This window comes from Temnothorax americanus, unplaced genomic scaffold, assembly GCF_048541705.1.
Source record: "Temnothorax americanus isolate GAGA-0224 unplaced genomic scaffold, ASM4854170v1 Scaffold98, whole genome shotgun sequence".
NCBI lineage: Eukaryota > Metazoa > Arthropoda > Insecta > Hymenoptera > Formicidae > Temnothorax > Temnothorax americanus.
The window spans coordinates 301513-328414 of record NW_027509821.1 but is presented as its reverse complement, the minus strand read 5'-3'; the positions used below and the strand labels follow the sequence as shown (position 1 = coordinate 328414).

Here is a 26902-nt window from a genome sequence, read left to right as displayed (position 1 = left end):
AGATTTTGAGATCTCAATAACGAGTGAACGGATCAAGTTCCAAGTAGGCCTGATCGGTAGCTTGGGTCGATTTGGGGGGGGGGGGTTTCTCTTATAATATTCCGCTACGTGCCCTACGAGCGGAGATATTACGATGAAAAGTCTGAAATGGTAAAATTACAATTAAGATACGTCGTCGTCGTCGTCGTCATTCGGTTCCTTTTTTCCTCGATAGATGGCATTTGAGAACATGTCAGTTATATTAGGTGCTTTCCATTTACATCAAAACTCAGATAATTCTCATTTGTGACGTCGTTCTATCCTTTTTGGCATTAATGAATGATAAAGACAGAATGACGTCACAAGTGAGAATTATCTGAGTTTTGATGTAAATGGAAACATCTATTTATTATAACCTAGAAATAATGACAGTCGTTCGTGACCGTCGCCGCGTGATAGATATAGTGATGTAATAAAAAAATAAAATACAACTGTGCCGTATTGATATATGTATGAAAATACTGCAATGTGTGTATTTTGAAGGACAAGTGTAGTACCGCAATTGACATACAGATTAATTATTTTGACGATAAGAAATCGTCTTGCCGTTGAGTGTTGTTAATATGTTATCATTCTTTGTGCATAGAGATATGTTAGTGTGGATATATCCGAGAAGCGATCTATCGAGAAAAGATAAAATTTCTTAACAAATGTATCTTTGATATTTCTTATTCTAATTGCACTGGCAGGACCCGATTTGCCGCAAGTTCCGAATTCTCTGAAATCTATACAGAAATATTTAACAGTCGCGTCGAAACACGACCAGCGAGATAACGTTGTCAGTTATTGGTGTAAGTACATATTATAATATACATTCTAAATCATGATTCTAAAGATTGTAGAAATATCTCGGTAATGACACGGTGAAAAACATGTATTCTAAGAGAAACAAAGAGTTAATTAAAATTTACGTAAAAAAAACAAGTCGCCTGTATGCTCTTCAAACTGAATTGAAATGTCCACCAAAACATTGGCGGAGATTTTCTACTAAAGTTGATGGACTGCTTGGAAGCAACGAAGAAAGAACTGCATGACAACGAAGCTATTACTAACGATGTGACTGCTGAATCGCATTTAGAAAATTGGGCCCTGAAGCTCTTTTTATATGCCGATAAGAATGATAGGGCTGCAAATTTTTCCAAGAATGTAAGTACTACAGAGCTTTTATACCGCTCAGATATTGTACGAAGTGTTAACGCTGTTTGGAGAATTGAGCGTGGAAGCGGCACAAAATTGGAAGTACGTTCAATAGAAAGCAGCTTATCTCAACAATTGTTTCACAAATGGAGAAACTCCGGTGCCAGGGCCAATGAAAGAAGCAGATGATGATAGTACTTCTATTAATGCGTATCGATTTACGAAGCTGAAGAAAATGATGTAAGTATAAATGCATATTTATAATATGTCTATTTTATTTTAATATTTTTAATATATATACATTAAAATTTCAGATATGTTTTTCAGATATTTCCGTCCCTCCGAACACTACTGGCATTGTTGGTGGCCCTTCAAATACCGCCACTGTTGCCGGCCCTTCACGTACCGCTACTGCTGCCGGCTCTTCGAGTGCTGCTGCTGCAACCTACTCTTCTAGTATCTCCACTGCTGCCGGCCCTTCGAGTACCTCTGTTTCTGTCGGCCCTTTGAGTATGGCCGCTGCTGCCGGTCTTTCGAGTAACGCCACTGCTGTTGGCCTGCTGATTCAGGTAAATTACACATATACATTATTGATTGATTATATTTACATATGTATAATTGATGTTATATTTATATTTATTGTATTAATGACTTACTTTTTTTATAGCACAAAGAGAAAGAGGCACGAAATTTTTCCAAGAATGTACTACAGAGCTTTTATACTGCTCAGATATTGTGCGATGTGTTGACGCTGTTTGAAGAATTGAACGTGGAAGCGGCACAAAATCGGAAGTATGCTCAATGGAAAGCAGTTTATCTCAACAATTGTTTCACCAATGGAGAAACTTCGGTGCCAGGGCCAATGAAAGAAGCAGATGATGATAGTACTTCTATTAATGCGTCGAATGACAACGATGGTAAATATTAGGTGTTTATCCTCACAAATTTGTCAAATTCTAATGAACATTTTATGACCATCAGATGAACCTGAATCAAGTGTAAATCCTGGAAGTCCTAAGGATAATACTTTGCTAGATCTGCCAACTACAAGAACGCAGTGGTTTAAATCAGAAGATGATAAGTATGGTGCCAAGTTAACGGTTGAATAAATTAGCAAAGTTCAAAAAATGATTAAATGGGCAAGCAGTGCATTGGATTATGTAGCTACTTCTGTAATGAATCTTCGGAAAGCTCTGCATCTTTTAACTACTGGTCAGGAATCCGCATAGATAAAATGGATAGAAAATGCGTTCAGTAATGTTTTATTACTTATAATTAATTATGTTGAATTTGATGCCTGTATCGCGCGTAATGCCCAGTAAAAGATATTTTACTAATATTTCACAACTCTTGGGTACGAGTAATAGAAGATGAATAAGAGGCATGGCTACAATTAGGTAGTCAAATCAACCTCTGCATATGGTGCACTTAAATAAAATAGAAATTGTTGCAGTGTTTTCCTGATTGTAACTATTGTCCAAGATGATAGATGTATAGTTAGAGTTTTATTATATTTATTGAAACTACTTTAAGAGTATATATTAATATTTATTTTAATAAAATATTATTAATGAGACATTTTTGCGAGATCATTGAAAAATCTTAAATTAGATTGTTTTAAGATAAATGGTTTATGTAATTTAGCATATAATTGCTTGTACAAGCTTTAGGATTTAATATAATCATGACATTGATAAACAAACTTGCAACAAAACTAGTTGTGTTTTATTTTATATGATTGTCTTAACTGTTATATAAATCTCACAAAAATTAAAGGAACACTAAATTTATCTTTAAAAATAGGCAAAATTTAAGCAGCTGTAACTTTGTTAAAAATGAACAAAATTTAAATTTTAAAAAAGGATTTTAAAGCTTGAAATTTCTACTTTCGAAAGGTCACTATTATTTTTTAGTTTCTGTGAGTTTGGTAATTTTTACATATAGAAAACTACGAACTAGACAAAATAGAAAATTTTTTTTTCACTTTGTGGGCCTGTCACGTGCACAAAAAAATCTGCGAAAATTTTCGACTTTCTAACGTAAAAGCTTGAAGTTTTCCTTGCAAAATCTTTTTTTTTTAATGTTTCTACGATTTTTTGTTACTAATTTATCACGGATTGAATAAGAAATGAGCATTTTGACTTTGATTGCTCATAACCCCTTAGAAATCATCGTATCACAATTCAAAAAACAGATTCTTAAAGCTGAAACTTTGCTCTATTAAACGGTATAATTGCCAAATTTTTTTAAATAACATGTAGATATGAATCAAATTGATGAAAATAATATAAAAATTAGCGATTTTTCTCTTTTTCATTTTGACTCAGAAAACAACTGTACAGAACACCAATGCAGAAACGTAGAAACATTAAAAAAAAAAGATTTTGCAAAGAAAACTTCAAGCTTTCACATTAGGAAGTTGAAAATTTTTGCAGATTTTTTTTGTGCACGTAACAAGTCTACAAAGTGAGAGAAAAATTTTCTATATGCAAAAGTTATCAAACATTAAAAAATAATAGTAATCTTTCGAAAGTAGAGGTTTTAAGCTTTAAATTTAAATGTCGTTTATTTTTAACAAAGTTACAGCTGCTTGAATTTTGCTTATTTTTAAAGATAAATTTAGTGTTCTTTTAAATTTTGTCAGAGGTGTATAATTTACTTTTACTTAAATATTATTAACTTTTATGTAAATAGTAATTTTTTGTAACTAATTACTAATTTGCTAATTCAATAAAAATTTAATTTGTTGTTATTGCTAATTTCGTGAATAATTAAAAAATAAAAAATAAAATTTTTTTTATAGATTCTTGCTTAACACTAAAAAATGGGTGATATCAATACAAAATTACCTTTTTTAAAAAAGGTAAAAAAAGGCGCAAAGTACACGCAATGTATTTTGTAAATTCAAAAATTCAATCTAAATAATAGCTTTATTTCTTCTTCACAAAATTATATTACCTAACTTAACTCAAGTGACATGTTTTTCAAAAAAGATGTGAAATATTTAATTTCTCCTTCACAAAATTATATTACCTAACAACTCAAGTAACATGTATTTCAAAAAAAGATATGAAATCTTTAAATTAAATTGCGCTAATTTTTTGCAAAGAAATTATTATATCACAAAATTGCGTTACCAAACTCAATCCAAGTGATACGTACCAACCTAAGTGGTAGTAGCCTTATTTCTTCTTAACAGAATTATATTTCATCAGAATTATTTTTACCCGTTTTCCATCTATCTTTTCTTTCCACGCGCGTTCTCTTATTCTTTGCACCTCTCTTTCCTCGTACGACAGATCGTGATCAATGAAAATTTTTCGGCTTCCTAGCTTTTTCTTTAAATTTATTACAATTTTCTTCGATTCTCAGCAGTCTATTTCCACAACGATTACCTCCTTTCCTTCCTTACTTGTTATTTGCATTTTCTTAACCCTCTCCTTGACTCTAAACTCCTTCTCCAAAAATGTCTCAGCTGTTTCCTTTATACACCTACTCTGTCCTCCTTTTGCTATCCTCTAATTACAAATTTGTTTCTTCTTTCCCTCCTATCTCTTGTGCTTCTTTCACTCTTTTTTATTAACACTGTCACCTTTCCTACAATCTTTTCAATTTTTACCACATCCACAACTGTATCATTCTTTGTTTGTTCCATCTTCCGCAGCCTAGCCTCTAACTTATCCATTTTGTCCTCCAACCTTTTTTCTCTTACGGTCCAACTATCCTCTAATTTGCTCATTCTCTCTTTCATCCCTTTCATCTCCATCTTCATATCCTTTAACTCCGCATTTATCTCTCTTAAGATTGCCATCATCGAGCCGTCTACTTCATTCTTCTTCAATACCATCAGATCTCCATCCTTTTCTTTCTTTTATCCTACGGGTGCGGTTCCAACTTTTAACTTATCTATACCTGGTGGCGTTCTTATTGTCTTGTTACTTCTCTTGAAAATGTCATTCGCACGATGTTCTTGTTCCTCTCTTTTTTTCTTAGCTTTCTCTAATTTACATGCCATACCATTCACTTCTCACAAAATTTAGTATGCTGGTCAAACTCGCTCTTTCCCTCATTCTTAGTTTTTCCTTTAAAAGTCTTCCTCTTCCTCTTTTCTCTTTTTTTGGTACAGCAAATGTTTCTTTAACCGTTTTTTCCTTTCTTGACTTATCTAAAATCGTATCTGTACTCACATTCATATCCGCCATCAACTCGCCCTCGTCCCTCCTCCCCCCTCTCACTCGCCATGCGTGTCCGCTCACCTTCTAAGCTGACACCCGACAGCTATCTCTAAGCCTGATCTATCACGCCAATGGGCTCGCTCAGCGGACAACACCGCTACACAACTCTGCGTTGATTGATTGGTTTTTAAAGTAAGAGCCAATCACGTTCGACTATTACTGAGCGGTTTGATTCGCTGAACGCGTCCAATGTCGCCACCTACCTTAACCACGTAGCGCAAATTCCGCTCCCTTTTGAAACGCAAACGCAATTCTCCCACCTTTTTGATCCCTAACCTCTCGCTTTCTCCTTTATCTTTAACGCTCTTTTACTACAATATTTATGAAATGCCAATTTCCTTTATTATCCTATCTTATTCTTCCTACCTATTTAACTCTTTGACGCCCGTTACGCTTTTTATTACTGTCTAAACTCTCACTCACTCTCGTCGCTTCTCACCCACACATGCACATCACATTCGCTCCTCTAACCAAGTCCATTAACATTATTAACATAAAAAAAATTTTTATTAACATTAAAAAATGTTTTATTAACATTAAATAAATGTTTTATCAACATTAAATAAATGTTTTCTTAACATTAAATATACGTTTTTTAAGAAATTGAATAAAAAAAAAATAATTTATTAATATTAAATATATATAATTTATTAGTTGAAAAAATATGTGTGTATATATTGTGACGTTGCGGCTCGCCGCCTCGTCGCGGCGCCCCGCCGCCGTCACAAGACGCGGAATTTTGCGCCCAGGGACGGACCAGGGAGGCAACGGCGAGATCTCCAGGGGTCGTATTTAATCGCGTTTCCGCATTCTGATTACTTTTTTTTTTTATGCAATGTAATACGCGCGGCACCTCACCCACCCCACGGCAAACCTTCGAGGGAGTACTTGGCGAAGGAAATCAAGGACGATCGATAACTCGGGAGGGGTGGCAAACGCGGAAGCAGCAGAGATCGCGGGCTGGCGAGAGCAACGCGGCAGGCGGGCGGCACGTGCGGCAGCGACGGACGAGGCCGCCGATAGCGGGGTCCCATCAAGCGCTTGGGTAAATACCCGGCTTCAGCAAATGATCTCCACCAAACATCGACCTACGGGGTGACTGATCACCGCCCCAGGGTCAAACCGGAGGCACACCGGCGAGAACCGAATTCCGTCCGCTGCTAAGGACAGAATTGAGGAGTCGCACGCCGCCGAGGGACCGTTGCACGCCCCCGAAGGATCTCGTATCGACAGCACTGCGCCGGGACACCGCGGGCTTGCAAGCTCGCGCCCGATTGGCTCGCGCGCCCCTCAGGAAGGGGTACCTTATCGATTCCGCAATCGAGCGGGTCTAGCGTTTTCACTCTCTGGTCGTCCGTCGGCGAGAATCGTTTTGTAAGATACGCGATAGCCACCCCGAGTCGGGTATTTCGATATTCGTCTGGAGGATCGAGGATCGTGGTGGAAGGCGACGGCGAGGAGCCCAGGAGAAGGCGTATTCCCGGTGAGGTTGCCCGTAAATCGCGATATGTAAAGCCACGACACCGCCCTCCGGTACACGCTCTCGCTCGGGATAACGTCTGTTAAGATTGAGTGTAATTTCGCGATCGATAACGAGAGCGAAGGGCCTCGGGATGGTATCGTAGCCGCGGAACCGCGGTACAAGCGTTGTGGCGAATCCCTGGAGATCGCGATAGGCGTTAATGAGTTCGGTATCGCGAATATATTGCGTTGTCCTCGCGACCTTGGTATACGGCCGCATACGGGCCGGTAGTTCGTCAATTGCGTTCCGTTTCTTCGCGTCGGGAAGTTCTGGTGTTCGAGCGTCGGTGTTAGCGTATCGATCGGTGTTCGGATCTCGTGATTACGGGCTGAGAATTGTGCTCTCGCGCTGAGAAACTTTGCGTCCGGTATTGCTTGCGCTGCGTCCTATACTCGCGTTAATAAAGTACCGGCGTTCACACGCTTCGTGCGTTTAGATGTTAATTGCGTAGTTCTTCCTGGCGTTCCGTGGAGATTAGAAGAGCACTTCGAGTCAAAGGTGGTGTGGCCTTCTCCACACCTGGCGCCCAACATTATTAGCGATATCGCGACTTGCTTGGTTAAATGACTCGGCGCCTCCCCGTTGCGCCCGAGCCGACTATCTCGCGTTAAGTTAAGATATCATTGCGACAGAGTTTTCGTACGGTTCCGGACGTGGTTTTCACGCAATCCAAGCGTGACGTACCATTATTTTGCGACATTTTGCGTTGAACCTCACTCTCGTGAGTGATGTTAAGTGTAGTATTCTTGCGTGTTATAATTTCCGACTCGAATTATTAATTGTTTGAGAATAGAACCTTCAGCGTGTTTATTAGAGACCCAATTAATACTCCGTGGGTGTCTCGCGTCCGCCTGTTCCTGTTCCGTATTCCGTATTCCTGTTAAATGAATCTCGACACCCCGCCACCGGCTATTCTTGATTTATTTATCGAATTTATCTTGTGTTTGATCGAAGCCGGATGGATAAACGTTGTTATTTTCTCGACAACCAGTACTCAATAAATGTTATATTCTTTGTTATCTGACTGAGTATGAAATTAACGTGTCACCCCGCCGAATATCGCGCCGCCCTTTATTAACCCCGCCCGTGATTAGGTCAAGCTAGCCGATTCCACGCACCTCCACACTTCGTTTTGCGTCTCGTTTCTCGTTTAGGTTTTCGCGATTTTGTGGACGCGAAGGTACGCGTCGGGCGCCCAACATTCGGAACATTTCGTGGAGTATCGGAGGTGCGAGGAAATCACTGGAGAGGCCAACCATCCCGCTCTCCTAAGTCCTTTTGATCCGGCTCACGTCCCGGAGCGGTCCGGGAGTGCAAAAAGTCGTGACAATATATATATATATATATATATATATATATATATATATATATATATATATTATATATATGTATGTATATATATAAGGGCGGTAGTGTGGTCTAGTGGTAGAGCGCCAGACTCTAATCTGAAGAACCAAGTTCGAGTCCACTGGAGCCATGAAGCATGGAAAGTTTTTCCGATAGCTGCGCCCCTCCGTGCAAAATAGGCTCTTGTGCGGAGAAAACTGGGCTCCGTCTTTCGGAAAGAGACGTTAAGCCGTTGGTCCAAAGGGTTAAAGTGAGAGGAGAAGGGTAGTATTGGTGGTAGATTGCAAACCCTGCGGGAATATGCAATAAATTACGAATTATATATATATATATATATATATATATATATATATATAACACACACACACACACACACACACACACACACACACACACACACACACACACACACACACACACACACGCACACGCACACGCACACGCACACACACACACACACACATGAAAATTAATATAGGGCTGTCAAAGATCTAAGCTTGAATTGTATGGCTTTGATTCTAATTTGATTGTGTATCTGTTACGTCCTGCGGACTCCACGATATCCCTTTTTCGAGGGAATTCTTATGCGCCTAAGATAGCCCTTAAGATTAGGATAAACAAACCGAGCACGGACGGTTATCGATCGGGGAGTGAGGTTAGACCCCCTCATATTCCTTTTCTTTTTATGATCAAATTACCTATTTACTTGGGCAACTAAAAGCAACCTTTCAGATGACAAATTACTAACAGACGGGGAATATAGTGACCAGATTCTCGTCAACCTCGTGTGGCCCATAACTATAAACTCGGCGACACAACGCGCAAAAGGTGCCTTGATTCCAGACGGGGGATGATGGGAATCTGTATTATATCGCACAACTCACTCAAAACTGGCCGTGCAATGTTCCGACAAACAGAAACGAAACCTAATACGTACTTTTAGAAATCTTAAGAGCACGTGGGGGAAGTTTCTGTTTGCAATAAAACTGCACTTAAAATCGAGAAGTATGGATCGTCTGTCAACATAAAAACAGGGTCGCGAGACAAGTGAGAAACCCTAATAAAAGAAAAATCGGCGATAACCAAAAAACAAATGCGTCACTGGAAAAACCGATGGGTTACACCCTCAATAAGATAGTGGGGGTCCTACGAGGGGGGCTCACCAATGGAAAACCGGAAAAATCGATAACCGTCTCTAGCTTCCTAGGATAGGCGAAACTTAAAATCTAGTTTTTGGTTGAGAAACATCTCGCCCAATAAGAATTCCCCTAAATAATAATTAGAAACATCCCGCCAACCAGAAATCCTTTAAACGAAAACCAGATACACCCCACATGAAATCCACCTCTTCAATTCCCTACATTTTCCTATATAAATCGCGACATCACGGAACTCCCTCTCTTAGTTCAGCTCCTGTTTAGGCGGTTCACTTTTTCACCCCGGTGGATCTCTTCAGTTTACTTCACCTCTCTGCCGTTTGCAAACATTATCACATTCGGATCCGATCTCAAGTTTTAAGTTAAATTCTGTGCGCGAATTTAAACTCATTGAGTATCGACGAGAGCCTATCCACAGCCACAGCCAAGGAGATCCAGCCATTCTAGTCCAATCTGACCAGCGCCAAGTAGTAAGTCTCTTGATCCTTTTTCTCTTTCGCGTTATCGTCCCCCCTCTCAAGTGGTCTATTGATTGTTGGATCCTCGGGAGTTTATTATAACCAATCTTACTATATCATGGGTTTGGGTCGTCCAGTGTAAGCATAGTTTCGCGGCGGTCGTTGGCGTTGTCGCGGGTCTGGCTGACGTATCGGTTTTTGGCTCCCGGCGTCTTCGTCGCTGTCGCGGACCCAGCCGGTTTACTGACACCTTGAGCCCGTGGTAGATTACTATCGTAGGTTTGGGTCTTCCGGTGTAGGCATTGGTTCCGCAGCGGTCGTTGGCGTTGTCGCGGGTCTGGCTGACGTGTCGGGCTTTGGCTCTCGGGGTCTTCGTCGCTGTCGCGGACTCAGCCGGTTCACTGACACCTTGAGCTCGTAACAATCTTTTTGTATGCTCTCGAGTTGTTCCGACAAAGATCGACCACTAAATAAATAAAATAATTTTAGTAGACTTGGAAGTTCCACCCTCTGAAACCCAGAATCTCCGCTCGATCAAGCGGAAGAGGAATTGTCGGAACAAGCGGGCGCGAAGAGAGCTTGATTTCCCTCAAGAATCGGACAACGCGGGTCCTTCGCGACTCCCCACTTCCCCGCTTCCACCGATTCCTACGGAGGAACCCTGCTCGTCACAGGGAAATCGCCCCGTTGTCAAACCTCCCCGTCCTGTCATCCTACCCTCTCGCCTTGCTCCCATATCTTTCCGCCCTGTTTGTCGGGTGGCCCCCTTTCGCGTGGTCCCCGACCTCCTCGACCGCCTCAACTCTCAATCTCGAAGAACTATCCGAAGCCGAAATAGTTACCCTCGATTAATCTAGCTTCAAACACACATACACAACACTTAGCTAAATTCATATAATCTCACTTCTGATTCTGATTGTAATAATAGCGGGCAGGATGATCATTTTCAAGTAGGTTTTCCCTTCAAAAATCATGCCCGATCACCCCCGCACTCATGTAACACACGCAAAAAACACACACGCACACACGTTACACATCCATCCGACATTCACACTTATGAATGTATTCAATGTTATTTGCCCTAATTCTCATTTATTGTTCAACTAGCTTATATTATTGTAATAAATGTTTACCTTATGTTAAATATTAATTTCAATCTGCATTCATTTATAACTTAAACCTCACACACTACTTATCCCTCTCTCGAAATTGCACGAGGTCCGATCCTGAGTTAAAGGGATTAAATTCTCTGACTCGAAAAGGGACCGACGATCGCATCGCTCACGAAAGGCGTCCTAGCGTCTTTACGGACGCTGACCTTTCCTGAGTCATAAAAGTGCGCTCAGCTCGCGCCACGCGTCTCAGAGCGCGTACCTGCGAGCGACATTTGTAAGTATCTAGTTGCGTCCTTCCTTACCCCGACCCCTCTGGTTAGCCTTTCCTTCTTAATGCCGGGGTTGTACGTAAAATATCGTAACGGTTCTATTTCTCTTATTATTATGATTTATTAACATTTTGAAAAATGTGTTTTTTTACAGTAAATATACATCTTTTTGTAGCATACAATTAAGAAACTTAAGCAAACAATTAGATTCTAATAAAATATTCTTCCCGTGATGCAACATTCATTACAACATTGGTAGAAGTTATGAATAGCTTAGTGATATTAGATAACAATCTGCACTTCAATATGTCTTTCAATGAGAGGTATAAACTCTACTAATGCCATATAACTCCAAATATAAAAATACTGTAGATGACTGGTTAAGAACACCAAAAACCAAACTAACTACACTATAAATCCAATTGTGTTATTTCTACACGCATAAACGTTTAAAAATGACACATTTGACTGAAGCTCGTTTTACATGTTCTGTTGCGTGTTAAATTAAGGGACTACATCTACCAAAAAATTTTTTTTGCATTTTTTTTCATTTTTTAAAAGTTTCAAGTGTTAAGAATATATCCTGAAAATTTCACATTGATATCTGTAAAATTGACGAAGTTACAGAATTTTGAGGAAAACAAGTTCAAGCGTTCGAACTCCGCTACCTGACGTGGCGCGCACAGAAAATATCGCTCTAGCGGTATATCAGGTTTCAGTTGTTTCTTCAGTTGTTTTTTCAGTTGTTGTCAACGTTAGCGAGTAGACGTACTGGTAGACTTTACGCACTTGCTTTTCTGTTCGTGTATTCGAGTTTTGAAGCGTACGTAAAGTGGTAATAATGGCATCAAAAGTAAAAATTCCTCGAGAAACAAGAGCTTCTACTTCGTTTAGACGAGACAGATCAAAGAAAAGTAAACGACCATTGAATCAGTTCGAAAACGAAAAAAAAGAAAAAGCGAACACAAGTGCGTCCACAAAAAAATTACAGGACCTGAAAAATATCGATGTTCCGATAAATGATTCTATCGGATATGTGATTCTGAACTTCCGAACTGTGTTTTCTGCAGTAAGCGACTGTGTGAAATGTAAGCAATGTGGAAACGATGTGAAATTCAATCGCGCAAGTGAACGAGGTTTAGGCTTCAAAATAATAGTGACTCGCAATTCATGCCCACCTGTAAACATCTCATCTTGTCCGTACATAGGAAGCGCTTACGAAATAAATCGAAGATTTATCTTTGCTATGCGACTGCTGGGGATCGGATTAGCGGGAGCAACAAGATTCTGTGAAATTATGGATTTGCATCGACCAGTTTTTCAGGTCACCTACGATTTGATCATGAATAGCTTAGTACATGCTTCGGACGCTGTTTGCAAAATAGTATTATTTCAAAGTGTTGAAGAAGAAAAAAAAAGACGATGGAAGCGAATAATTTGGAAAAAGTAAAGAGACCAACGATAGGACTTACTGTTTCGGGAGACGGAACATGGAGAAAACGAGGATTCGATTCCTTGCATGGTGTATCAACTATTATTGGTCACTATAGTGGTAAAGTTCTCGATATTTTAGTAAAATGCAGTTATTGCAAGGCCTGTGAATCTTGGGCAGATAAGATAAATACGGCAGAATATCTCGAGTGGTTTGATTCTCATCAAGACAATTGTTCTGCTAATCATAAAGGATCGGCGGGAAAAATGGAAGACTACGCTATCCGTGAAATGTTCAAGCAATCTGAATCCAGTTACGGAGTAAAATATATCAATTATATAAGCAACGGTGACTCGAAAACGTATAAGGGAATAATAGATGCTTCTCCGTACGGTCCTTCTGTTGTCATAAACAAAAAAGAATGTGTAGGCCACGTTCAAAAACGCATGGGTACAAGACTTCGCGCTTGCAAAAAAAAGCCACGGGTCTCGGTGGTAAAGGCAAATTGACTGAAAAACTGATCGATGAACTGACAGTTTATCACGGCCTTGCCATCAGAAGAAACTGCGATTCTGTGACAAAAATGAAGGATGCTATATGGGCCACATTTTACCACAAGTGTTCAACGAATAAAGAGCCTCGACACGATAATTGCCCTCAAGCACCGGAACCGTGGTGTTCGTGGCAGCAAGCGAAAGCCGCAAGGACTCTGCAGCATTATGAGCATAAAACGCCACTTCACGACGATGTTATCAAAGCAATTCGTCCGATATATAAAAATCTTTCGAATGACAATTTATTGAAGAGATGCGTCGGTGGATTCACTCAAAATGCAAATGAAAGTTTGAACAACATTATTTGGCGAGTGGTTCAAAAAATCCAAAACAGCAGTGCATTTATTGTTAAAATTGCTGCAAATATTGCCGCATGCACTTTCAACAAAGGTGCTGCTACATATTTATTAATGATGCAGGCATTGAATATTGTTGTTGGCCGAAATTGCGCTACATACTGCGAGAACCAAGACCGAGCGCGCATCAAATCAGCTGAAATTCGAGTACAGGAGGCGACGCGCGAAAGGAGAATTGCTCGCAGACAAAAACAATCCTCTTCCCATGAAGCTGCAATTGCTGCTGAGGGTACTCTATATGGTCCTGGAATTGACGACTAGAGGTAAAGTTAAAAATTCTTCACTTAACAATAGTAGAACCATACTTGAAACTTTCAACGCGTTTTTCTCAAAACACTGTTTTCGAAGCCGGTGGACATCAAATCCGGAAAACCGCTCAATAGATCGTTTTGAAATTTACACAAAATACGCTGAGAAACATTTAGAAGTCGTTGACGATCTTACTTTTTTTAAATCAATTTTTATTTTTTAATAATTACGTAAAAATGACGACATTTTCTCACAAATTGTCCATACCTGAGTTTCATTTCGTTGCCATTTTGTTTAAAAAATCAATTTTAAAAATCTGCGATTGTCAACGACCTCTAAACGTTTCTCAGCGTATTTTGTGTAAATTTCAAAATAATCCATCGAGCGGTTTTCCAGATCTGATGTCCACCACCAAACGTGTCGAAAAAAAACTCATCATCTGCCGGCGGCTATAACTTTTTTGTGTTTGGAAATTGTTTAATAAAAATTTTTTTTTAAGCTCTCAAAACATGTATCTTTAAGTACAGAGTTCGTTTCATTCCCACTAATAGTTTCTGAAAAAAAAAGAAATCTGAATTTCGACCTATTTTTTGGGCCTCTAGGTGGATGTAGCTTCTTAACACGTTTAATTGTATTAGGGCCGGTTGTTCCAACCTCTTGGTAAACTACCTCATAGTTAAATCATATATATGTCTTTAGACAAAGATAGACATATGATTTAACTATTAGTTAGCTTACCAACAGGTTGGAACAACCGGCCCTTAATACGTTCAACCGTATTAAATGATGTCATTTAAAACGGCAAAAAAATGTGTAAAAAGAGCTTCAGTTAAAATAACATACTTGAATTTGCTGTGTATTAGTTTGTAACGGCCTGACTTTATCAAACGCGGACTAGCTTGCTAGATCGGGAGTTCGATGAAAGGCCCAGAGACAGAAATCAATTTATAGTACACACGTATTAGTTATTTTATTTAGCTCAGAATCCGGGGTTACACGTAGATCATAAGGGAACGCGGTATATTACAAGCGGTAATGCGGATGCACTCGGGCAGTATACTGAACGCGGTTTTTACAGGAATAGCGCAACGCGGTATATTACGAACGGTAGTGCATGTGCACTCGGGAGGTATACTGAACGCGGAGTTTTACAGAAATAGCGCAACGCGGTATATTACAAACAGTAGTGCATGGGCACTCGGGCGGTATACTGAACGCGGTCTTTTACAGAAATAGCGCAACGCGGTATATTACAAACGGTAGTGCATGTGCACTCGGGAGGTATACTGAACGCGGTCTTTACCGAAATAGCGCAACGCGGTATATTACAAACGGTAGTGCGTGTGCACTCGGGAGGTATACTGAACGCGGTCTTTACAGAAATAGCGCAACGCGGTATATTACAAACGGTAGTGCATGGGCACTCGGGCGGTATACTGAACGCGGTCTTTTACAGAAATAGCGCAACGCGGTATATTACAAACGGTAGTGCATGTGCACTCGGGAGGTATACTGAACGCGGTCTTTACAGAAATAGCGCAACGCGGTATATTACAAACGGTAGTGCGTGTGCACTCGGGAGGTATATTGAGCGCGGAGTTTACAGCGAATCTAACGCCGCGCGGGACATAAACAACGCGATAGTTTACAGCGGGAGTGGGTGGGAGCGCGATATGTCCAGGATTGCGGAGTCCCGGCGCACGGTCGCGAGAACCCTCGCTACGAAGCCGAGCGCGCTCGACCCCGCGGTACCGTAGCCGTCGGGAGTAAAAGCGATGGAAGTTCGGAGACGCTCTGAGAACACTCAGTAGAGGCTCACACCCTGAACCTTGTTTTGCGCGTCGCCTAGGATATGGAAGGTAGGCTTGGGTAGGCTTCGCCAGGAGCAGCGGAAAGCTGTAGCGTAGACGAAGTGTCTTTTTGTCGAGCGCGCCGGCTTTTTATATCGCTCGGCGCGGTGAGCTTGGCAGGAGGGAGGCCAATCGTCAGGCGATGACGCGGTGGTGGGAGCGGCGCGATCTCGTGTGCTCGCTTCGGCGAGGATCGGCTCGCTTCGGCGCTCGTCGGCGTCGTGCGGAAAAGCACCGGTGCGGCGGATTTCCCGCGCACACGGTGCGTTTCAAAAGTTTAGAAATTGTGGGCGCACCGCGACCTGTCCTCGCCCGACGGAGGATCGGTCGGGCGGCATCTGGCGGGTGGTGGCCGGGGACGATGCCTTGGCGTAAGGGGCGCATCGTTACAAGTTAATTCTTAAAAAAGACCTATTAATATCAGTTTATCTAGGACTAAATATTAGAACGAGAAAAAGTGTAATAATATATTCCAAATATGTCAAATATTTACTCCTTGCACTTTCAACTTATAAGTAAAATGCATATGTCAGAACACATAATTTGTACGAACAATCAATTCAAATAAACTTAAAAATAATGTATTAAAAATTGATTTTTACACATGGCAAAAAAAATTATGTTAAATATGTTATATAATATCATATTTTAAATTTCACAAAAGCCTCCATTTGACCATATTTCATTATAATTATTGTTTATTAATGAAATACTGTTTATTAATGACATATCAACAATTGGCTTAATTTATAATGTTAATAAAAATTTTTTATATTTTTTGTTACTCGACCTTTTGCAGGATAAACTTACCTAGCTACTGATCTATTAAAAGTATCCAAAAACTGTGTGTAAAAGACTTTTTAACTCAGCTTTTTTTTTATGGAATATGCGATTTTTTTTATTACATTAATCAAACACTCTGTATAGTATTATAGTCATAAAATAGAATTGTATAGTCAAGATATATAATCAAGAAAAACAAAACTTGTGTGATAAGTATTGTAATATATAGTAAAAAAAAAACTAAAAAAAATATATATATATTTTGTATTTAAATATTGTCTTTTATGAATAAAAAATATAAATTTTTAAAATAAATTTTAGAAACATTATTTTTATATTTAACATAAATATTTACTTCATATTTTTTAATAATATTTACTATTACTTACTGCTCGGGGGGAGGGGGGTGTAAGGCGCTCCCCGGATTCGCAAAAATTCTATCAAAAACTCGAAAGACCAGAGGGACCGTTTCCTTACGAGATTTAAACGTAATGCAAACGAGCAAAGCAACAATTAAGCGACTCACCGTTTTGTTGCCCGTCCCCTCCTGTGGTGATGCTCTTTCCTTCGACTTCGTCCTTCAGGTGGTTGACGAGTTCTTGAGCGTACAAGCGTGCAAGCAAACGGGAGGAGCGGTGCAAGAGTTGAGGCAGGTAAGGAGGCAGTATGCAACACTATGTGGCAATCTCCAACTGAGATCGGCCGTTTTGTCGACACCCGAGTGGTGATATGCGAACACGACTTTATTAGCTCGGTCGTGTCCAAAACTTGAGAGATGAGTGTTACTTTGATCACGTCCGAACAATGAGTGACTTTTTTTTGGTGACCCGCGGAACGTCGTCGCTACCCGTAGCTCTTCCACACGTCCCCGCTTCCAACGTAGCGGGGATGCGTTGTCGTCCTTGATGAGGACTAACGAATCTACGTTAAGCTGATTGGCTACTGTCCACCATTTGAGACGCTGTTGCAGAGTGTTAAGATACTCATTATGCCAGCGTCTGCAGAAATCTTGGTAGATCCGCTGTACTAGCTGCCATCAACCCAGACGATTCACTGGCAGCGGAGTTACGTCGGGAGAGGGGACGGCTACAAGAGGCTTCATGGTGAGAAAATGTCCCGGGGATAGGACCTCGAGATCCAGAGGATCGGTACTCAGAGAGCAGAGGAGCCTGGAATTCAGAACGGACTCTATCTGAGCGAGGACCGTGGTGAATTCCTCTAATGATAGGATTTGATCCCCCACTACCCGCCGAAGGTAGGTTTTAAACGACCTGACTCCCGACTCCCAGAGGCCCCCAAAATGAGGCGCGGAAGGAAAATTAAACGACTATTCTATCTTCTCTCGCTCCGCCGCGAAGCGCATGTGATTTTCAAGTTCCCGCGCTGCTCCCACAAAATTGGTACCACAGTCGCTATACAAGAGTGAGCAGCGTCCGCGGCGGGCCACAAAGCGTCGCAGCGCAGCGAGGAAGGAGTCTGTGGACAACGAAAGGGCTACTTCTAGGTGGATTACCTTAACCGCAAAGCAAACAAAGAGGCATACATACGCCTTAATGGATGAGACTCCCCGAGCTCGACGAGTGACTATCGGGAATGGTCCCGCGAAATCGACGCCACTAATCGAAAATGGCTTGACTTCACTAACTCTTTCGACCGGGAGGTCTGCCATATAGGGTTGGAACGGTGTTAACGCGGACTCGCTCTGAAGCATTTATAACAACACGAGAGTACGCGTCGGATCGCGTGGTGTACTTCAATGATACAAAATCGTTGAGCAAGTAAATACTGCAGCGTGCGTCTGCGTGCGGAATATAGATGCGCACGGTGCACTTGTTCTATAACGAGATCGGTAAGCCTATGCTTATTGGACAGTAACACAGAGTGTTTGGTCTCAAAGGTCAATCCCGGGTGGATGAACCTGCCGCCCACCCTGAGAGCACCGCTAGGTACAGAAAGGGGGCGAGTTTGAGGAGAAGCTTAGGGAGCCTCTTTCTGTTTCCAAGTCAATCAATCTCGTCACGAAAGGCTTTCGATTGTATGAATTTTACTACAGCTAATAACGCGGAATGCGATTTAAGTTAATTCACAGCCAAGGTCGCGGGTATTGGCTTGGCCCTAGAGCGACTCACAAATCTTAAGGTATACGCTACTATCCTACAAATTTTATTCAACGACAAAAATCTATTCAGTAATGAATGTATGAAGTTAGGCGTATCGAGAGATACGATCCGTTCTTCCCCGCTTGGAAGATTCCGCAGGAAGAACCGGCTTAGAGCGAGTCTCGAAATTTACCAACCACTCAGGGCCTCTCCACCACATTGAATTAGCAACGAGTTCACGAGGAAAAAGTCCGCGGGAGCAATGATCTGCCGGGTTAAACTCAGTGGCCACGTGACCCTAAGCCGCGACCGAGGTCTTTTCCTGAATTCTTGCAACGCGATTGCGAATGAAGGTTTTTCATCGGTGCGGGGAAGAACGGATCCAATATAGAGCGATCTTGGAGTCGGACCATGCATACTCAGCATCAAATTCTAAATGTCTTTGGAAGACCTAACGGACGTACGCAATTAAATTAGCAAGGAGCAACGCAGCGCAAAGTTCTAAGCGGTGTAGAAAGACAGCGCGTAACAATGCCACCTTAGATTTGGCACAAAGAATTACTATTTTGGTCTCGGAAGAAGTGACAATACGCAAATACGCCACGGCTCTATAACTCTGTTCTCTCGTGACGCAAAACCCGTGTAACTCGCGACGAACGTTATCACCCGCGGGGAACGTGCGAGGTATACAAAGGAAAGTCAGCGCGTAGAATTTCGATTGATAGCGTTCCCATTGGCGACGAACGTTTAAGGCTGCGTTCGGATTCCCACCCGAGTGTTAAAAATCCTATAATATACGTCACGTGCACTATAGATCTTCAGCACCCAGGTGGGGAATCGGAACGCATCCTTATAGGGGTTCGTCGTCCCACTCAAGCTTCAGATCCACAAACGTTGTATCAATCGCTTCGCGGTGAACGTCAACGGAGCTAGAATCCCAAGGTATCAAATATGCGCGCCACTTCCGATAAAATGGTGCGCTTAGTGCATCTCCGGGTCAAGGGGTTAATTTGAAACCCGAAACTATCTAACTGCGAGTGCCAACAAAGGCCCAGAACCTTGAGCGTTTGATCCTCGGTCGATTCGAAGGAAAGCATTGACGGCTACATATTTCTGAGCTCTTCCAGCTCGGCGGGATGGCTGCTCGCCCATTTTCGCAATTCAACAGTTCGAGCAACTGATCGCGAAGCGCGATAGCTTGTTCGACAGTGCGGACACTGGTTACAACGTCGTCCACATAGAGCGCTTTGAGTAGTATAATGTAAACTAACGGATACCTTTCGTGATTTTCGTAAGCTAATTGAAGCAAGCAATAGATAGCTAAAAACGGGGAAGAAGTGTTACCAAAAGTGACCGTGTTGAGCAGATAATCAAGAATAGGATCAGACTCCGAAAAACGCCAGACGATGCGCTGATAATTGCGGTGCTCCTGGTTTATCCATATAGTTTCACATTCGCGGTAAGAGCCACGGGCTCCGCGCGAAATAGGAGTAAGACCGCGACGATGTCCGGTTACAATTTCGGGCTACTAAGCACGGTGTCGTTCAACGACAGCCCGTTCGGGCATTTTGATGAAGCATCAAAGACGACGCGAAGTTTGGTAGTGGTGTTATCGAGTTTGTAGACGCCATGATGTGGTAAATAGTAGACGCAACCGTCCGAGGGGAATGGTTCGTTCGCCAATTCCATATGACCACTATCCAGATAATCTTGCAAGCGTTATAACTATTTTAAAACTCTTTGTTTGATCTGAATCGACGCTCGAGTGCGTGCAATCTATTAACGGCTATCAGCCGAGAATCCACGAAGATAGGAGGGTCCGACGCGAATGGATACAAAACAACAAAACGACCCGAATGGTCGCGATGAGTGGTTTTGTCGAAGAGTTCCTTGCAACGCCGATCCTTCTCGAAACAAGGGATATGCTCTGGAACTTCTTCCAACTTCAAGAACCTTCCCACCGTAGCATCGATCGACTCGATCGTGGTGGCGAAGGAGTGCAAGGACCCGCAACGACGGAGAAACCGTGCCCATCGACACCCATCCAAATGCCGTAAATGCGTCCGGCTCACCATTTTTACCGGTGCGCTGACCGTCACGCAGTATTGACATGAAAGATTCCGCTCCTAATAGAATATTGATAGAGCCGGGCAAATTGTATTCCGGATCCGCGAGCGGCAGCTCCTCTAAATGACTCCACGATTTAGAGTCGACCCGGTTATTGGGCAACGACGAGGTTATGCGAGAAAGTACCGTGGCCTCGACTGGGAATCAAATATCGTTTTGATTTCGCGCTCGTATAACGAAGAAGGTGAGGCCCCTCGTGGTGGCGGTCTTAGTTTCGTTGACGCCTAACACCGTCACGCGGTGCTTGGTCCGAGCAAAGCCGCCTCGTCGAAGGCAGCTTTCGGTAACGAAGTTGGCCTGACTTGCGCTATCCAGCAATACATGAACTGGAAACGCATTACCGTGTATATCGAGGGCCTACGCACTAACGGTCGACAGTAAGACTACGCTATTTGAAACACTGGCCATCGAGACAATCGGTTTGTCTTCTGAATTCACCGGTGTTGCGGTGTCGTTAACGTTAGGAGCGACCGCGGGGGGGGGGCTTGCAAGAGGCGCTACTCTGTTCAAAATGCAGGAGAGAATGATGTTTCGCCTGACAGAACCGGCAGGTCTATGAACTAAGGCAATTCCTCAAGCTATGGCCTGCGCGGAGACAATTCAGGCACAGTCCCTTTTCGCGAGCGAAGTTATGCCGTTCCTTGGCCGAGAGCTGTAGGAAACCGGGGCATTTAGCCAACTGATGGTGCTCTTTGCATTTAAAACACGCGGCATTTTGGGCAACGAGCGAAGTCGTTAACGCGGCTTTCTTTGATAATTGATTTAGCGATTTTGATTTGTTCGGCTTAGCCGACGAGTCGGCTACAGACGCAAGAACCGCACAGTATCCCGAGATATATTTTATCAAATGCTCATATCGTGGCGATTCCACCGACATGTGAGTCGATTCAAATTTTTCCTTTAGCGTGGGGTTGAGTTTTTTCAACAAATGATTAAACAACATAAAGTCCCATGCTTCTACCGGATAATCCATCACTTTCAAGGCGCGCGTGTTTTTATTAAACACGTCCAATAACGCGCGGAGAGATTCGGCTGAATCCTCGATCAAGGGCTTGGCGTGTACGAACGAACGCCAATATTGCGTAGCTAATTTACGCTTGTTTTGATATCGCGAGAGAAACACGTTATACGCTATCACGTAATTTTCCGCGGTCAAAGGCAAATTTTTTACGACGCCGAGGGCCTTCCCGATAGTGAAGCCAACAGATACTGAAACTTCTCGATGGCGGAGACGCTATCGTTTTCGTGGATCGCCGTGTTAAACAGCGCAATGAAGGACGGCTACAGGGCGAGAACACCAGTAAACTGAGAGAGAGTGATGTTCGGTAATTGGGTGCCCGAGCGAGGCGCGGGTTGCGAAGCCTGCAAGGCGGTCGCCCGTTCAGCGGCAACTAATCTTTCGGTTAGATTCCGATAACTCTGGCGCCTTAATTTGATGATGATGGTTTCTGGTAGTACTTTTAATGCTAAACAAAAAATTATATAGGTCTTATAGGGCTAACTGCTCTGGTTTTCGAAATATACAGTGTTAAAGTTAAAAATAAATAATATGCATTTTTAAATAATACTTCAATTGTGTTTGTGTATAAACAGAACACACGTAAACGAGGGAGGAGCTACCGCATCTTCCCCGAAATTGAATATATCTATGCTAAGCACAAATACTGTTATGCTTCACGTAAAGAATGTACACAAGAACACGCATACCTTTTCCATTCAAAACAAAAACGTAAACAACGTAAGATATTTCGAGGTCTACCCTCTCTCCTCTGACTTGAATATAGAGCGAAACAAGGTTTATCATTGTCACGGTTCGTGTTTTCAACTTTTCACGCGAACCAAGGTTCACCCCCATCTCCCCCCTGCTTTCGGGGGAAGTGCGGTAGCCCCTCCCTCGCTTACGTGTGTACTGTTTATACACACACAATTAAAGTATTATTTAAAAATTCATATTAACTTTCCACGCATTAAAAGTTCACGCATACACTTTTCACGCGAACCGAGGTTTACCCCCACGTCCCCTCTGCTTTCGGGGGAAGTGCGGTGACCCCTTCCTCGCTTACGTGTGTACTGTTTATACACACACAATTAAAGTATTATTTAAAAATTCATTTTAACTTTCCACGCATGAAAAGTTCACACATACACTTTTCACGCGAACCGAGGTTCACCCCCACCTCCCCTTGCTTTCGGGGGAAGTGCGGTAGCCCTTTCCTCGCTTACGTGTGTACTGTTTATACACACACAATTGAAATATGATTTAAAAATTCATATTATTTATTTTTAACTTTAGCAGTTAGCCCTATAAGACGTATAAAATATTTTGTTCAGCATTAGAAGTACTACCAGAAACCATCGTCAAATTAAGGCGCCAGAGTTATCGGAATCTTGCCAATCTTTCGTATCGTCTTATTATGGCAAAACGCATCCTATCAAATTCATTGCGAATCGCATCTTTGGTAGCGAATTCGTCGTCCGTGGCTTTTTGAATTATTTTGAGGTGAACCCCTTTGAATTCCTCGACTAATTTGAGTACCGTCGGATAACGAACGAGAAAATCCGATCTGTGTGCTACATTGTCTACCGCGATCACGGAATACTGGTGGATCTCTCTCATACGACGAAGGCACAGTTCGCGTCGCGATTTATATCCCCTAGACATGTTGAAAGTCAGGAAGTATAAGAAGATATAGGTATACACGCGCAAGTATGCGAACTAACGACGAATTCAACGGTCTCGATTCGAAAGTCAATAGAAGTCAGGAGAGGGCAGCCAGTATAATAACATTCGCGCAAATATGCGAGCTAACGACCACCACGATTGTTTCACTCCAAAATGCTAAGACAACAACCAAAAAAAAGGGGGGCGAAAACACCGTGCCGCTCGCCAAGGTCGGGAGAGGCGGACGGCTCGAGTTTGAACGGTTGATCTACAGCGACGTAATATTCCGGCGAATATTCAATCGCATTTAGCAATGTTAATTTCTAGTACGGTGCCCGCAACGATTATGCAGGGTTTAGCCGGAGCAATTGAATAATGGCACGTGCGCAAGCAAAAGGACAATTACGCGGATGTTTTCGTCACGCCGCGCCCATGCGACGAACGGACGAAAGAGATCACTCGGGGCAAACGTGCGCGTGCTGATTATTTCGTGTTAATAATGTCTGCAACGATTATGCAGCAATTAGTGAAAGCGATCAAGAGCTAATGGCACACGCGCAGGCGAACTTTCGGCGAATATTTGATCGCATTTAGCAATGTTAATTTCTAGTACGGTGCCCGCAACGATTATGCAGGGTTTAGCCGGAGCAATTGAATAATGGCACGTGCGCAAGCGAAAGGACAATTACGCGGACATCTTCGTCGCGACGTGCCTATGCGACGAAGAGTCGAGAGAGCTCACGCGGGGCGAACGTGCACGCGCCGATAATTCTACGATGCAATGTCCGGTAGGACTGGGCGATTATCGACGAATATGATATGATATGCGAATTGAGTGGAAGGTCGGCGGTATTGTCTAACGCGATAAGAGAAAAATCCGGCTCGAAGGACCAATGCTCGGAGGGGGGGAGGGCGGTGTGAGGCGCTCCCCGGATTCGCGAAAGTTCTATCGAAAACTCGAAGGACCAGAGGAACCGTTCCCTTACGAGGTTTAAACGTAATGCAAACGAGCAAAGCAACAATTAAGCGACTCACCGTTTCGTTGCCCGTCCTCTCCTGTGGTGATGCTCTCTCCTTTGACCTCGTCCTTCAGGTGGTTGGCGAGTTCTTGAGCGTACAAGCGTGCAAGCAAACGGGAGGAGCAGTGCAAGGGTTGAGGCAGGCAAGCAGGCAGTATGCAACACTCTGTGGCAATCTCCAACTAAGATCGGCCGTTTTTGTCGACACCCGAGTGGTGATATGCGAGCACGACTTTATTAGCTCGATCGTGTCCAAAACTTGAGAGATGAGTGTTATTACTTCGATCACGTCCGAACGATGAGTGATTTTTCTTCCGGCACTCTCTGGCTCGCGCACCTGCGAAGTACGGCGCGAGCGAGTACCAAATTCTTCCCAATAATTGGGAATGCCACCCGCGGGCGGGCAGCATGAGTCGGGTGAGTCGCGCGAATATTGAGTCAATATTATTGACGAAACTATAATGATCGCGATCCGCTAACGTTCCGCGCGAGTCGTTAAACCCGAAGTCGAAGTTACCGACGCCGCGACGGTAAACGTCCTAACGAATGCACTATATTACTACGCGAATTGACTTATCGACTAATATGTACAACTTATTCTCCTATTTACACGTGAGCGCCAAACACTTACAGTTATTATTTCTATAATTATTTATAACATAAATTAAAAACATATTTGATAATATTGATGATAATTATTTATATATGTATATATATATATATATATATATATATAATTATTATATATAATTATATAATTTAATATATTTATTATAATCTTTTAGACACTTTTATTTTTCAAACATTAATATATTTACAAAATATTTAACGTATATATTTTTAAAATATTTTGTGCTGTCTGGGAAGATGTCATTAATCAATCACAGAGCCTTATTAGCATCTTAAAACATTACTTAAGACAGTCTTGAAATAAGAACTTACTATGAACAAGTTTGGTAAATGGACAGCGACAGATATAAGGTCATCGCATTCACTTCAAGCTATTTGGACCGAAAATGGTGACAACAATCACTCAGTTAATCAGCCAAAAAATATAATGTTTGATTTTTAGGTAAATGTTACTGTTAATGTTTAAAAATTTAGGCTGTTTAAAAGTTAGGTTAAGTAAAACTATACATACTCACTGAGGCAAAAATAGCGATCATGCGACGCTGACGCCCCGTCCATTTACCGACTTTAACTATAAGTATACCAGACACATACGTGCGACACCGGATATGCCTTCGCTTTGTGGTGTGCGTTGGCAGCATGTGGAGGAGATGCGCTGGGCCTGTATTCCGTTCCTACCTACCGATAACTGTCGGTTCGATAATGAGCGTCGTTGCGCAGGTTTTTCGTATCGTGTAGAAGCTGCGCCGACATCGTTAATGGCACTGACGACGAACATAATATGGCCGCTGAGCATGCCCTCCACATGCTGCCAACGCACACCAAAGCGCACATTCGTGTGCTGTCGAGCGTCCCGAATGTTTCTGAGTTTAAACGTACGCGGACAATATACATCTATACATATAAAACAAAGTCGGGTTAGTTACACCATTTATAACTCAAAAACGGCTGGACAGATTTTGTATTAAGACCATATAAAATAGGGGTAGAATTTTCCGGCGAGTAATATAGAGTGTATAGTTTTTCGTTACCGGGGCGTTTTTTGTTACCGGGGTGAAGCCCGGGTAACCAGTTAGTATTATATATATTATCCGTAAAAATTCAAATTTATAATAGATTTATTTTGATTTTCATAGGTCTTCGAAGCGACTTAGGACACTGAAATTATTAATATTATTTAAATTATAAATAAACTAGTGTTAAAAGTGGATAACAATTATGTTCAACAAAAACCAGAATTACGGATACATAAATCTTTATACAAAAAGACATATATACTATATTATACGTTTAATAAATTAAAAAGAAAGTGACTTATAATTAATATAATAAAAGAATAAGATACAAAATAAATATAAAATAAATGTAAAACAAATACAAAATAAATGTTAACAAAATTTAATAACAGCAAATGTGATATAAATATAAAATAATTTTTCTACATTGTAATTATGCAGGGTGTTCCGAAATTTGAGGGTAATAAAATTGCAGCATGAAAGTTCGTACAAAATTAAATAATAAAACTGCATGCAATTTTTTTCATAAAATAGTTTCTTAAGTAAGGGCGGCAATGTGGTCTAGTGATAGAGCGCCAGACTCGTAATCTGAGGAACCAGGTTCGAGTTCACTAGAGCCATGAAGCATGGAATGTTTTTCCGATAGCTGCGCCCCTCTGTGCAAGATAGGTTCTTGTGCGGAGAAAATTGGGCTCCGTCTTTCGGAAAGAGACGTTAAGTTGTTGGTCCAAAGGGTTAAAGTGAGAGGAGAAAGATAGTATTGGTGGTAGATTCCGAACCTTGTAGGGATATGCAATAAATTACGAATTTTACAGAATTTTAGTTTCTTGAGTATAAAAATTTATA

The 26902-nt window shown here is 41.8% G+C and overlaps 2 protein-coding genes, 1 long non-coding RNA gene and 1 pseudogene across 5 annotated transcripts in view; 3 read left to right on the top strand and 1 right to left on the bottom strand.

Annotated features, from left to right (window-relative positions):
* Window positions 1-26902, bottom strand: part of LOC143908517 (uncharacterized) — a 252120-nt gene that overhangs the window by 112260 nt on the left and 112958 nt on the right. The window lies entirely within an intron of this gene.
* LOC143908536 (uncharacterized) lies at window positions 90-1365 on the top strand. Its single transcript, XR_013260186.1, has 3 exons — window positions 90-245; window positions 729-830; window positions 1217-1365. It is a non-coding gene; the product is annotated as an uncharacterized LOC143908536 (long non-coding RNA).
* Window positions 1615-2874, top strand: LOC143908535 (uncharacterized). Its single transcript, XM_077426229.1, has 3 exons — window positions 1615-1745; window positions 1844-2093; window positions 2158-2874. The coding sequence occupies exons 1-3, from the start codon at window positions 1689-1691 to the stop codon at window positions 2283-2285; spliced, it is 435 nt and encodes a 144-aa protein (XP_077282355.1). The 5' UTR covers window positions 1615-1688; the 3' UTR covers window positions 2286-2874.
* Window positions 12626-13882, top strand: LOC143908518 (uncharacterized; annotated as a pseudogene).

Coding starts and splice junctions, on each gene's coding strand:
- LOC143908535 (XM_077426229.1), top strand. CDS start 1,689: ATGGCCGCTGCTGCCGGTCTTTCGAGTAACGCCACTGCTGTTGGCCTG. Junction 1,746..1,843: donor CTGTTGGCCTGCTGATTCAG/GTAAATTACACA, acceptor CTTTTTTTATAG/CACAAAGAGAAAGAGGCACG. Junction 2,094..2,157: donor TGCGTCGAATGACAACGATG/GTAAATATTAGG, acceptor TATGACCATCAG/ATGAACCTGAATCAAGTGTA.